At 33.1% G+C, this 13,530-nt stretch overlaps 1 protein-coding gene across 1 annotated transcript; it reads left to right on the top strand.

Annotated features, from left to right (window-relative positions):
* Positions 1-329: 329 nt before the first annotated feature.
* On the top strand, positions 330-10,154 carry RYBP (ring and YY1 binding protein). Its single transcript, XM_088183302.1, has 2 exons — positions 330-542; positions 8,811-10,154. Exons 1-2 carry the CDS (start codon positions 410-412, stop codon positions 9,179-9,181), a joined length of 504 nt encoding a protein of 167 aa, XP_088039428.1. The 5' UTR covers positions 330-409; the 3' UTR covers positions 9,182-10,154.
* Positions 10,155-13,530: the final 3,376 nt, after the last annotated feature.

The following is a 13,530-nucleotide window of genomic DNA, read 5'->3' as shown; positions in this document are numbered from 1 at the left end:
ACATATAATTAAAATAGGTCCGTCACAAGTTTATGATTGTTTAAGGCTCATCATGCAAAAAATTTTAATTTCGGTCAAAATGACTGATTTTGCTTTTGAATGACTACTATCAACAATACATTTAAATCATTTGGTAAATTAAAATTTATAAAAAAATTGTTTGAGCAAAAACAAACTATCGTATCGAAGTGAATAATAAAATCGGCCGTATATTTTGACAGCGACTCGGCGCGCGAAACGAAAACACGCATTTTCCGTTATCAGTGTTTACATAGCGATCGACGGCGGGCGGGTAGGGAGGGGGGAGGGAGTCTTGTTTGCGCGCATCGGTGTCACGGCGCTCTGTTTTACCGACGGGCGTCGTCGAGAGGGGCGCGGGGCTGAGGCGCGCGATGCCGGCGCTCCCGCTATGGACAAGAAGAATGGGGTCCGCCGAGGCAAGCGCTCCGCCCCCGGCGAGGACAACTCGTGGGACTGCAGCGTTTGCACCTATCGCAACTCGGCAGAGGCGTTCAAGTGTCTCATGTGTGACGTGCGAAAAGGTAAGCCGATGACATCGACATAACCTCGAAACCCTTTCACCCCCTTTTTTTTTGAATCGGCGATACCTGTTTCGGGTCGGAACGTATTATCGTCTGTGCGATATTGAGTGCGTGAGACATATTCGCAAAGATCACACCGGCTGGTGCATAATTGTGCAATATTCGATTATAGCGTGCTCCGTCTCGCTCTTTCTTATGTCGATAGAAAGAGATGGAAGATTTTCAATTCGCCCCCGTTGCATGCGAGGTTGACGAACCGCATCGTAGCGCATATAGAGCTACGTTCCTTAAACTTTTTGCGCCCAATTTTCATTCTTTGCGTTTTAACTAACCAGGAGTAGGAATCGTATTCATGTGTAAGAGTCGTATTTAAACCACATTTTAATGCGTAAAAAGTAGGTATGACATATTCATGTGGAAACTTATTTTGCTGATTTAAAAAATGTCATCAGATTTCCTCTATAAGTTTTGGTTTTTAAAGTAAAGTAAAGTTTATTTAATATATTAGTTATTATATAATAATAATATAAGGGTAATGCATGATGCACAATTAAAGAAACTTTTTTTAACTCTTTCTAGAGTATGATTTTGCAGAAGAGTCGCTTATGGCTTTTCCAAGAATCTGCCTTCGTGTGGCTATCCCATAACTTTCTCATTTCACATAAATCACACCATATGAGTGTCTATAGAGGCAATAGAACTCAATATTAATATTTTAACTATTGTTTTATAGTGCTCCTAGAAAGTTATGTATTACTAAAACAAACGAGGACCAGACACATGACTCGATTTTTTTTAAAGGTTTTTTTAAGCAAATACTAAAAGCGGGACTAGGTTTCTCAATTATTTGTTTATGTAAACCTTTTCAAATATTGATTAAAAATGGATGAAATATTCGTAATTTTTTTTCTTAGTTTTTATCGATATTAATTTATGTAACCAATTATTTGACTGTAAAATAATATTAATTTAAAAAATAATTACTGATTAATAATAATTATTATAATTAATCATTAATTAACTTCATAATCGTTATACTTCTTAAATTTTGTAAAATATGCATAACACAATGATGTGCGAATTACTGTGGGGGCGTCAAAATGAAAAAGCATAATTTATTATTTTACATTCTTTTTGATCAGGGAAGCCATTTCAACTTTTTCCAGGATAGAGCAAATCTTAGCTGGTTTGTAAATTTATATATGAAAGTACAACCCCTCTTCATGTTAAAAATCGTCCATGTTTTTTTATTGCTTAGGTTCTATATCCTCAATGTTGCTACATTTAAAAAAATACATTAAAACAAAAAAAAATTCAGTAAATCAAATAAGAGATAATTCTATTATTTTAATTTTTTTTAAATATAATTGTATTTTCGGTGTATGATTTTTACATAAAATGAGACGCAGTGAATTTTTTTTTTTTGAGAAGTGTCATTATTTTAATAAATAACATATTCATGGCAAAATTTAGGGTATGCAAATAGATCCCCCAAATGACGTCCCTGTATCTCAAAAAGAATGAATACGAAAATTTATCATGTATTTGTACAGTAATGAAATTTGAGAAAATATAATACACGTTTTCCAAAATCCATAATGATAAAGAATGAAGTTTTACCGAAAGTGCACTTTCGCTAATTGCTAATTTTACGAAGTCATATTGAATCTCGTCAAAATGACCGTTCAATTCTCCATGTTTTCATTTCATGATGTTAAAAATAAAAACACATTTATTTTTAATTGAATAAAGTTTTTGGGAAAGAAATTTATCTTAAATACATACTTTTATTCGAATTTTTGTTCAATAACTTACTCTCTGTTTTATATAATTTTTAGAACAAATTCGATGTACGTATATGTAGATCGGTGTCGTTTCATCGTGTGCTTTGTGCATATAAATTAAATCACCAGAATAAAGATCAGCTGCGATTGAAATAATGTAGCAAAATTGTAAATATATAATTTTACCGGATTTATTGTAAATATATACAATAGCTAATAATGTTTGGAACGAATTTGATATACATAGAGATCGGATCCGTATCGGCGTTTGTGGCGGTTTGTGCGGATTAGCATATATATTAAATAACTAGTAATACATTAACCGTGATCGAATTATTGAACTGATTGAAATAAAATCTTTGTGTCTTGAAAAAAAAAATCCAAATATAATAACTTATAACTTCACAAAAATTTGCGACGCACACCTGTTTTTGAGATAGGCGTTAAACGATAATAAAGGGTGCGCCTTTCCAATATTTTGTTTCTTCCAACGAACGAATTCTGTGAATTCGACCATAGTAAACACGCCACAAACATTCTATTCACAAAAGCATTTAAAAACTTTTTTTTGTTGGGAAGATTTGTCTCGCATTTCGAAACAAAATGAAGGCACATAAAGGATCTTGGATTTTAGAGCGGCCCTAGTCACCCGAGTATATTAAGTGAGAAAACAACTACTTGAGTTGCTCAAGTATACAAATTGTTTCATTCAAAGATTTTTTTCAAATTTAATTTAAGATATTATAAAAGAAAATTTTACGTATATTCAATCAATTATTAGAACATCCGTATAGTCGAAAATCGGGTGAATAATTCGAATAATCGAACATTCGCATATTCGATTGAGAACCCTAAGCGGGACGATATATTTTCTCTCTCTAACAAAGGTTTATTGATGATGTTTTTTACCCAGTACTGGCTTTTCTTAAAGGCCATTCCATTTTTATCCAGTGCTATCCCAAAGATGTGTATATACAGCACAGGTATTTTGTGTAGCTACTTTGATGTCGTGTACCCATTGACGTTTTTGGTATATAATATTACCAAGACTAAAGCGATTTTCTCATAATCTTCCTTCATACGCGTAGAATTCTTAATAGGAGTCGTGCAAAATACCACTTTTTAATATCAATAACTTGTATTTTGATAGACCCCTGACATCATTACTGAATGTTGTTTTTCATGGAGAAGGAAGCTAATTATTTTCCCTAGTTATGATAATATGTGATTTTGTTTCCAGATAATATTGTATACCAGCAATTCTAAAAACTATTTTTGTGACGATTCAGATCCATGATGAGGTTGTTCAGTTCGAGCTAGTCGAAACATCGTTTGCTAACAGTAAATTTATATTAATATTTAGAAAAATATTACAAAATAATAAAAAAATCGGAATTTTATTGTTGATTTAACAATGAGTTGTTTTCTTTTTTCATATGATCAGTAGTAAAATGCAATACATCAAAAACTAGAACTGATATACGTATACAAATCAGGTATTACTTACACGGCACCAAAACATATTTTTTTTGTTGACCCGTTCAATCAGTACTCGTTAGAGCGAGTCTGCTTGCGAGTGGCGCGTCTGAGCTTATAACCGCTGAAGCGTTTCGCGCAGAACTTGTTTTTTCTTAAATTCCGGAGTTTTTGAATATTTAGGCTATATCTTGTCAAATAAAGCATGCTAGTCATAAGCTGAACGGATCGAATTTGAAAACAGTGTGTTTGTCTTTCCTACTTTCGTATTTAACAGCAGCGTCAATTAACGTGTTAATTTTGTTATTAACCTCTTAATCGGCAGTTTATATTACGTGATTAAAAGTAATTGATTCTGAATAGGCAGTTTTTTATCAAATTTAAATTCTTTAAAATTAAAAAGTAAAATTTATCCGTCATAAAATAAACAAAACGCAGAGCGGATGACTATAAAATTCGTCACATAACGGCCATGCACTGACTCTTGTGATGATATAATATGAAGTACGATAAAATTCGCCCCTCTCGTTGAAAACGTTTTTATGTATTAAATATAATTACCACGCCTTTGGGCGTCATGCCCGGTTAAGAGGTTAAAGTTATGTTGTTTAACCTTTGAATGTACCTGTTGTTTAAATATTATCTAATAATAAACATTCACTGAACGTCGATTTTCTGATCAATACACTAACAATAATAATATATAATAGTAATTAATTTTCATAAAAGAGTCTTAATTATTTATTATTTTTTCGGTCGAGTGCAAACGCGTCATATAATGCACGCAATATGGTTAATTTCGTTGCAATTCATTAAAGAATTGCCTAAGCTGTCCATTCGTTAATCGTAATTAATAAAAACAACATAATCCCAAATCAAACTATGATATTGATAATATATTGGTCTAAAGGCCGCAATGGCGGCAAGCCCTTTAGAGCAGTGGTCATCACGCTATCCACATTTCATCCAAAAACACACATACGATTTACTCAAACAATCATATTGTAGGAGTTGACAACCAGTTTCTGTGATATTATATATATTTTATTTTGTGCGAAATAGAACGATATGTTTATTTTATAACCGGATGTGACACAGACGAAATCCTTGAAATGAACATTATCGCTTCAACAAGAACAAGCGAGACAACGAATATTCTTACGCGCATGTATCGCTTCTCTCTCGCATACGTCTGTATACGTAGACAACGCATTTACAAAATTATTGCAGTACGAATTTATAACGTATCTGTTACCAGCAAACTGTTTTTGGATTTGGTACTCAGAATTTTTCATAGTGACTTTTTAAAAATTGAAAATGAACTGTCAATCTTCATCTACATCATTAGAAAGTGATGTAGAAGAAGATTGTTGGAACGATACCAAAGAAAACTGACTTCCAACTTAACCGTGATTTTATTTTGAATTTTTATTTTTTAAATGTAATTAAATGTATTTTAAAATATGTATATTTTCTATGTATGTACTTTTATATCTATTATATACATCTATAATTTGTATCATTATATAACAAAAATGTTTTATTCATTTTTTAAATGTTTTTAATTGCATTTATTTAAATAATATATCATGCGTGTAAAAGCTTACGATCACTTTTAAACTCTCCAAACTATGCCGATACGCTGCAGTTTCCCGATAATAACCTTTATTGCAGCTGAGGTAGAAACAAAAAACACACAATCGTATTTTCGTGCGACGTATACGACTTTATTTTTGTGAATGAGCTCTAGTACGTGTGAATGTGTATACAATTTGGAAGCTGTGACGTTCATTGCTTTAGAGCGAAGTTCCAAAATAGTTCAATTTCATGTTATCGTTCAACAAAATGTCAAGTTTGTTTATTGGTTTTTCCTTTAAAAAATCCCCTAAGATCGTAGGAAAATCTCTCAAAGGATTAGCTTGTTAGAAAATGTTACAACATGATGCTTATCAATGCTGAAAAGGTAACGATTTACCGAGGCCTATCCCCACAATGAATCCAAATCATCTTGTAGGGATGAATTAGTAATCGCTCTAAAGAATTTTAATACTTCTTATAAAAAAGTCGGTAAATTACACTTTTTATAACTCAGTTATATAAATGAAAATTTAACTAGATTTTTATTATGATGTACATATATTTCATTGAATTTGTTACATTTAAAATATGTAAATTAATGACAGATGTACAATTGTTACAGACTTAATACAGTATTTAAAAATATATAGTCCTGTAAAATAAGTTTCTACCAAATTCAATATGAAAATGCAAAAAAATATTTTTATGAATGTGAATGAGGTGAAACAATTTCGTAAGTTTTGTTTTTATATAACACCATTAGTTAGCGTTAGTGTTAAAGCAATAGATTTATATTTTATTGTCAAAGCCCGAATCTGATAAAGAATGAGATTTGGAATGTAAGCGGAATAAAACATTTCGAATCGGTAAAATCAAGTGAAACGATTACTGCAGGTTGAACCAGATTCTAGCATAAAAGGTGATTTTTCAGAACAATTGTTTTCGCGTAGCAAAAACAACTGGGAAAAATCAGGAGTTAAATTAGAAATTTCTACTATACTCTCTATATTCAAAAGTCTATTTGAAAAAAAATATAGAAAGCCTTAAAAAATATACTTCAATTCACACGTTGGAGAAATGAACATCGCACTTTTTATTTTAATCTGATATCTAGCTGGCTGTTCGAATTTAAACGGTTGTTTTCTTCACGGTTGTAAAAACTAATCAAATACATACTCTTCAAAATTAACATAAGACACATAATTTTATATTTATTTTTTAATATCTCTGACTATTTCTTCAATATTATCAATATCCTTTGTTCGTAGTAATTATGCCTCTTTTTTCTTCACATGCGTTTTTTTAGGCTTTTCAGTATGATTTTTGTTGAGATTTTCGTTACATCTATACATCTAAATTAAATATGTAGGCACTCTTTTTAGTATTCCATTTATTCTACCTATCATTCACCTGTTGTTTATCTCTCTCTTTTACACCTGTTCTTAACGCAAACGCACGTATTTCGATTTGTTTTTTACCTTCTAAATGTTAACTGTTACCTTTCCCGGCGACTATTTGTACATTCAGCGGATTTGTCCAAAATTGTGCACGCATCGTATGTGGACGTAGTACTCCACATGTGTGTACGTACCTCTTTAGAAACGCAGCTTCGGTTGGAATTTTTATCGCAGGGTATGGAACCAGTCTAGTAGCGACGGGGCGTTAACCCCGTTTTGTGCCCTTTTGTCATTATGCGACGGTCCCTATTTTTTTCAGAGACCTTTAATGTCACGCACCTGTCGTGAATTTTCGCGAATTATTTTATTATTTTATTGCAATTTCAAAGGGTATTTATGTTTAATAAACGAAACAAAGAAAGCGAACGCCTTATCAATAATTTCCATGTATGGTGGGTGACCACCGAGAATTCGTTACTCACGCTCATTGCCCGATATAGTGACGTCAATCGTACAACTGCGCACAGGTTATACTGCACTAACTCTCTCTTGTTTTGATCGTAATTTTAAGTCAACGATCTCCACTACTCGATCCTTCAAACGATTTCGTGCAAACCGCCACCGCCTAGATTATTGACAATCAGGCGAGCCCCGAAAGGCCTGAGCCAAAGACCGTTATGGTCTTCTAATACTTTTATTTCCTTGCGCTTTACACCAAACTTTGATGAAGGTGGAGTTTTTTTTTAACTTACCAATTATGACTGTGCAACATAAACGTTATTGTTTATAAGCCTTAAACATAATCTAAGCAAAACAAATTTTTCTCTATACTGCACGAATTGGCACACATACGCATACATTTTTTTTAGCAAATGTATATTTTTTATCTATATTTTATGTTGTATTTTTATTTTTAAGAGTAATAGTGAATATTGAAAATTCAGAAAACAATATTTTCCCTTTAATTTCAAATGTTTAATAATAAAAAAAAACATGTTTCAATTGCTACATTTTAACCTTTCTAACGCCACGAGCCACTTACGGGGCTCAGTCGCTTCGCGACCGTGTTGCCAAGAGCCATATGGGAGGAAAACTCACTTACGCTACTAAATAATATTGTAAGACTATTTATGTGTATACATATAGTCATCTATGAAAAAACGTTTAAAATTATTACCATTTAATTGCCTAATATGAATGTGCTTCTTTTCAATTACGTATTACGAAATTTACGTTGTCTCTTAAACGATAGTGTTTAATTTTGTATAAACTTGAAATAATATCAAAAATCACGATGTTTTTTTTATTTTTATTTGTAAAAAACTATCATTAAGTAATTTTAATTAACAATTTGTTTTTATTTAAAAAAATCGAATATATTGGTTTGTTTTATTATTTTTTAAACAGATTTTGTTAATTCTGTTTTGCGCGTTCGCGTCAGATCATTTGATAAGTCGCACATGTCAATATAATTATTATTTCTTTGTATTCGTCTGTACGAATTTCCGATCGTCATGTGCGTCCTCGTTACAAATAAACTTGTTTTGTAAGTGGCTAACATTGATAACAATTTGATTTATTACAATATTTATATTTATTATTAACAAGTCGTTTCTTACGGTTAAATATATTTTTAATGAAAATTCAACTGACAAAAATGTCCGCGTTCAGATGATTTAGATCCCAAGTCGCAAAGAATTTGAAAATACGTCTTCAGATTGTAGTTGTGAACACTGTTTTAAGTCCTCTGTATAACTGAATTATGGAGAGTACGCGTTAAAATACTAACATTTAAATTTATATATTATTTTAATAATATGGCGCTCAGAATATTTATAATTTTCTCTTAGCCCTTGATCTTGAAACCTTGGAGCTATTATATATTTATAAACTGTTTTACCGTACGATATGAGCGATTACCATTTAAATATCGCAGTGCTGGTAATTGCGCGCGATGCGAAATTAGCCACGATAGAAATGCAATTACCGATTATGCTTATACCTACTGTACCGTTTGCTTTTGTTGTGTCCAGGAACATCGACCCGGAAGCCCAGACTGAACCAGGCGCTGGTGGCGCAGCAGGCCGCCCAGCAGTACCCGGCTGGAACCACGGCGGCTGCGACTGCGGCGGCGGGCTCGGCTACGCCCCCCGGTAGCGCAGCGGCCCAAGGCGTCAGCGGGGGTTCCACCCGGAGGAGGGGACCCAGGTCGGGGGGCAGCGGGAGCGGCCGGGGCAGGATGCGGCCCGCCAGGCTGCGCGACGTGGATCGGTCCAGCGCCCAGACCAGGGAAGTCACCGTAAACAGCGTCACCGTCGTCATCACCGAGTACAAGCCCAAGAGGAGGCCCAGCAGGTCTTCGCCGCCCACCAGCGACCTGGACTCTAGTGACACCAAGCCTTAGCGAGCTCACTATTTTTTTATTTATTATATGGACAAAAATAATATATTTTTGTATAAATTATAAAACCTATTTTGAAGAAGATTAAAAAAAGTTACCCCCGACGAAGAACGGACACGCTCGCGAGTAACTTTTCATAGAGGTGCCTCCAGACTAATGTATGTGAATGTTGATACAACGATAATCTGAATGTACTTTTAGACAATACCAAAAACTGTTTCGATACGCAAGTTAAAATGCGTACTTACGTCTGCGATGATTTTTTTTATTTCGTTCAACTTCTTTAATAATTGTGTTTTGGAATCAGCTATCGGCCAATTCGTAAGTTGTGATATGTGAACGTAATTTTGTACATTAGGTGGTGGCGGGCCACGTAATAAAGAATACTGCAATACATGTTCAGACCAATTCTAGTAAATTGAATTGAGAATAATGATTATTCGAATACTCATATTTTTTGTGTAGAGAATCGATTAAATTGACCGACTTTCACCTGTTGTATTAGATAGCATTACTATTCGAATAATCATTCGAATATTGATTTCTCGAATTCACAATATAATTCGAATACTAACGCTAGTAATAACAATCAACTCAATACAAAATGATTTCACTGTGTTGCAAATCTTTTCTTCTGCAAAGATTGATTACTATCTTATCTCCACCTAGGAGACTGCCTCATGATCAATGTTTCACTGGAATCATTGTGCTAGATTCTTCAGCCAGGTAATTCTCCGGTAAATTATGTCATTTAGTAGACAATTTATTTAGTAATTCGTTAAACGTTGTATGAATTTTTATAGCTATTTAATTGTCCTACATAACTGTTTATTAAGTATTTATTCGCGCTCAAAACTAGATAGTAACCATGTTAGTTTTTTGTTTGTTTTTATTTATTGCATATGTGTGAGGTACAAATACAACTGTGATTTTGACGTGTAATAGAAAAACTCGAGTGAATAACGCTACTTTTTACGGAGAAGAAAAGAAGAAATAGTTCAATGGACAGTTCGAGCGATTGAATTAATAGACATTTTTATTTAGTATTAATTTATTGAAGTGTCTCAAGTCTATGTACTCGCGTATACTTTAGTCTCTCCTATCGATTGTAAACGTTTCGGCCTCGCGAAGCACACCCATATTCGAAAACTGAAGCGTTAACGAATTCCCGTTGTGCGTATGGGTCTATGATTTTTTTTTGTATAAATAATGTTTATGTGAATTGATTAGGTTATGTAACGAGTTGTAAATGTAATGCGAAGCAGAGCGAATAGAGTATATATATATATATAATATATTTTTACATTATATAATTGTAGGTTATTTACGTGTGTAACGGTTTATTTCGCGATTCGTTTGATAATGTACATTATATAGGATAAATAGATGCACATTGTCATCCGTCGCGGACGTGTCTTCCTTTTCTAATGAAGTATCGGATTGCTTCTGAAAGTGAAGATCGTTCTGAGGCTGGTAGATCGGTATGGGATCAATTTCCGTTGTTATAAAAGGGAGAGACTTATTAAATTATTTTGATGTTTAATAAAAATAAATTTTACTACTTACGCAATTTTATTTCGTTGAAGAAAAAGAGAATTAAATTTTTAATTCACGAAAGATATTCGGAAAATGCGAGATTCGTTCAATGATCCGTTTCCTCTGTGGGTTGCTGTTGCTGAAATTCATCGTCAACTAATAAAATGAGTGGAAGGTCATTCGTTGTTGCTGAACTCGTTTCAATAGACTCAAAACCATGGTTTTATTTTATAAACAATGATGAGAAGTGTCCAGAAGTTCCGAACTGTTATTTATGAAATGGTTACCATGAGGTTAGTTAGGCTTGTAATCCAGTAATATCATAGGTATTGACTCTAGGATTTCATAATTTGAAGTATTCCTAATCGTTTTTATTACTCAGTATATTAACGTACTGTGTGACATATTGGTAGCTTTAACTCTTTATGAAGGTAAATATGTATCAAAATCGGTCAAGTATGTTTCGAGTTCTGAGGTAAAATACTAAATTTAAATTTGCCTATATTTAGTTAAATTATGATTTATTCAGTGATATTATTACAAACCCATACTTTTATAGTATTGGAATAGTATATATACATACATATATATTATAACTATGACAGTCAAACTTCGATACGATATGAAAAAATTGCATCATTTTTATGTCTCACTCGTGATAATAAAAATATGAATCCATTCAAAATGCTTTATCCGTTTTAACTATTTGATTGATGGAAGTTTTTAGCTTTAACTGTTGTTACAGATATTCATTTTTTAAATCAATACAACGTAAAACTGCATTGTTTCAATCTCGTTGCGCCAAAACAATACACTACTATGCTAACTGATAGTATATGAATTTTCACATACTTTACACCTCCAATTAACAACGTACCGTTGGAAAAAATGTATATATATATATAACTTTAAAGATGATCTACAATTAACCTAGTTCTTACATTTTTTCATTATTCAACAGTATATGGAATTTCATGATGCAAATTACATTTTTCGTTCTCAAGTGTCAATTTTACGTGAAAAAACATTTTAATTGATTATTTAAATGGTGCAATCATCAGCAAATCTTACTGGAATGTAGATATATTATCCGTCTATTAGAAATTCCTCCTAACATCCGCATTTATCGTTTTGCTCGAGTTGGATATTTCATTAAACAAATTCCTAAATCGAATCGGGTTTAATTTGTAAGGAAAAATCTTGAGTTCAGGGGTGCTTAAGCTCGCCTTCTCGTTTTAAACTTGGCTGCATATCCGCAAGAAGATCGCGGGGTCAGAGGTTCTGAAGGTCTTTCTTAAATTTTTAATTAATTTCCAGTTCGGTTTATGTCTCCAGCTCGAAAATTTATCCTCGATCGTAATTTTCGTCGGAGGTTTTCCACTTTCCGAAGGTTAAAATTTTCTGGCCCCTGACTTGGGCGCGTTAATGGCGGGGTAGAGCAGGTGTAATAATTCACAATGCGCCGTTTAATTGAACTCCTGTTTTCAATTACGTGTGTGCCCCGCTCTTCCGCGAGGGGCGCAGGCCACCCCTCAGGCGGAGGCAGATAACCCCTGTGCCGTGCTGCTTGCTCAAGGACTCTCGAACGATTTCCATTTCCTCGACGTTGCTGTGCTTACGCTCCAACGTGTGCGAAAACTCGTCACTGTATTGTAATCAATATGGAAGGATAATTTTGTCATGTAGTGAAGTGGTTCGACATGACGAACGGTAGTTTGATTTTAATACTTGCATAACAACGTGACAGATTGACTTGAGCATTTAGGATCTTCTAAAATTTGCGCTGCGGCGTTTTCATTCATTTTTTAACAAGATTTAATATTTAAAAATTGCTAGATCTATAATAATACATTTTCACTGACATTTTAGTAAATTCATATCCGAATACATTTTCACCGGTAACATAGATTTCTACTAGTGAAAATATAATTTAACTGATAACTAGTGAAATTATATGCTGCTCTAAGCTGTCGTTGAACAAATTAACCAATTTTCTTTCCTTTCTCGACTGAATTTCAACGACAGTTTAAAGCAGTAAATAATTTCACTAGCGACTATAAGTTAAATTATATTTTCAAAACATAATTATAGGGTGAAACATTATATGTTAAATGTGATAATCCACGCAGTGATTTCATGGTTTTTATTTTTTTATTTATTTTCATGGTTTTTATTTCATTACACGGTTTCACTTATATTGCCCATTGAAATTAACTGGTCTAGTTAGTAAAATTATGTTTATAATAGTGAAAATATAACTTCACAGTAGCATATACACTGTATAATTTGCTAGTCTAGGCCTGAGTAGTACTTTCTTGCGGAAGATTTTCGTTGATTACTAATTTACTGGTTGAGAAAGTAGTAATTTGGTCTTCTTGACTAAATCCACATGTTATCTACCAGTTGTGGATCTTGCAAAACTCTTTTGCATATATTTTGATAAGACTGGAACGCAAGAAGAGTTTTATCATCCCCGTTAAATGACCATTATAGTGGAAATATCAACAGTGTATATTAAATACAGGGTGGGTCCATAAGGCTTCCTTGCGGAACTCCAGAAGTTATTAGAATGAGTTATACGTGTTTTTCTTAGTAGTTAACATATAAGTATCACAGAATCAAATAATGATTTTATAGAAGGTTATTTTTGAAGTAAACCATCGTCTTTTACATTAGCTAATACCTACGAGACATTCAGAGGTACAGTACTTTTTTTCATTTATTTTTTGTATAAATTATCTGAAAATTAAAATGATGCAAAGTAATGGCTTCAGTATGCTCCTGGAAACTATATGTGTTTAAAATTATATTTTTTG

This window comes from Plectrocnemia conspersa, unplaced genomic scaffold (assembly GCF_051122295.1).
Source record: "Plectrocnemia conspersa isolate PC_06_02 unplaced genomic scaffold, ASM5112229v1 ptg000003l, whole genome shotgun sequence".
Lineage (NCBI taxonomy): Eukaryota > Metazoa > Arthropoda > Insecta > Trichoptera > Polycentropodidae > Plectrocnemia > Plectrocnemia conspersa.
Note: the sequence above shows the minus strand (reverse complement) of the source record. Positions and strands in the feature narration are given on the sequence as shown.

Bases quoted from the DNA above. Each gene is read 5' to 3' on its own strand.
- RYBP (XM_088183302.1), top strand. From the start codon at position 410: ATGGACAAGAAGAATGGGGTCCGCCGAGGCAAGCGCTCCGCCCCCGGC. The intron at 543-8,810 runs GTAAGCCGATGA...TGTTGTGTCCAG, and splicing joins CATGTGTGACGTGCGAAAAG to GAACATCGACCCGGAAGCCC.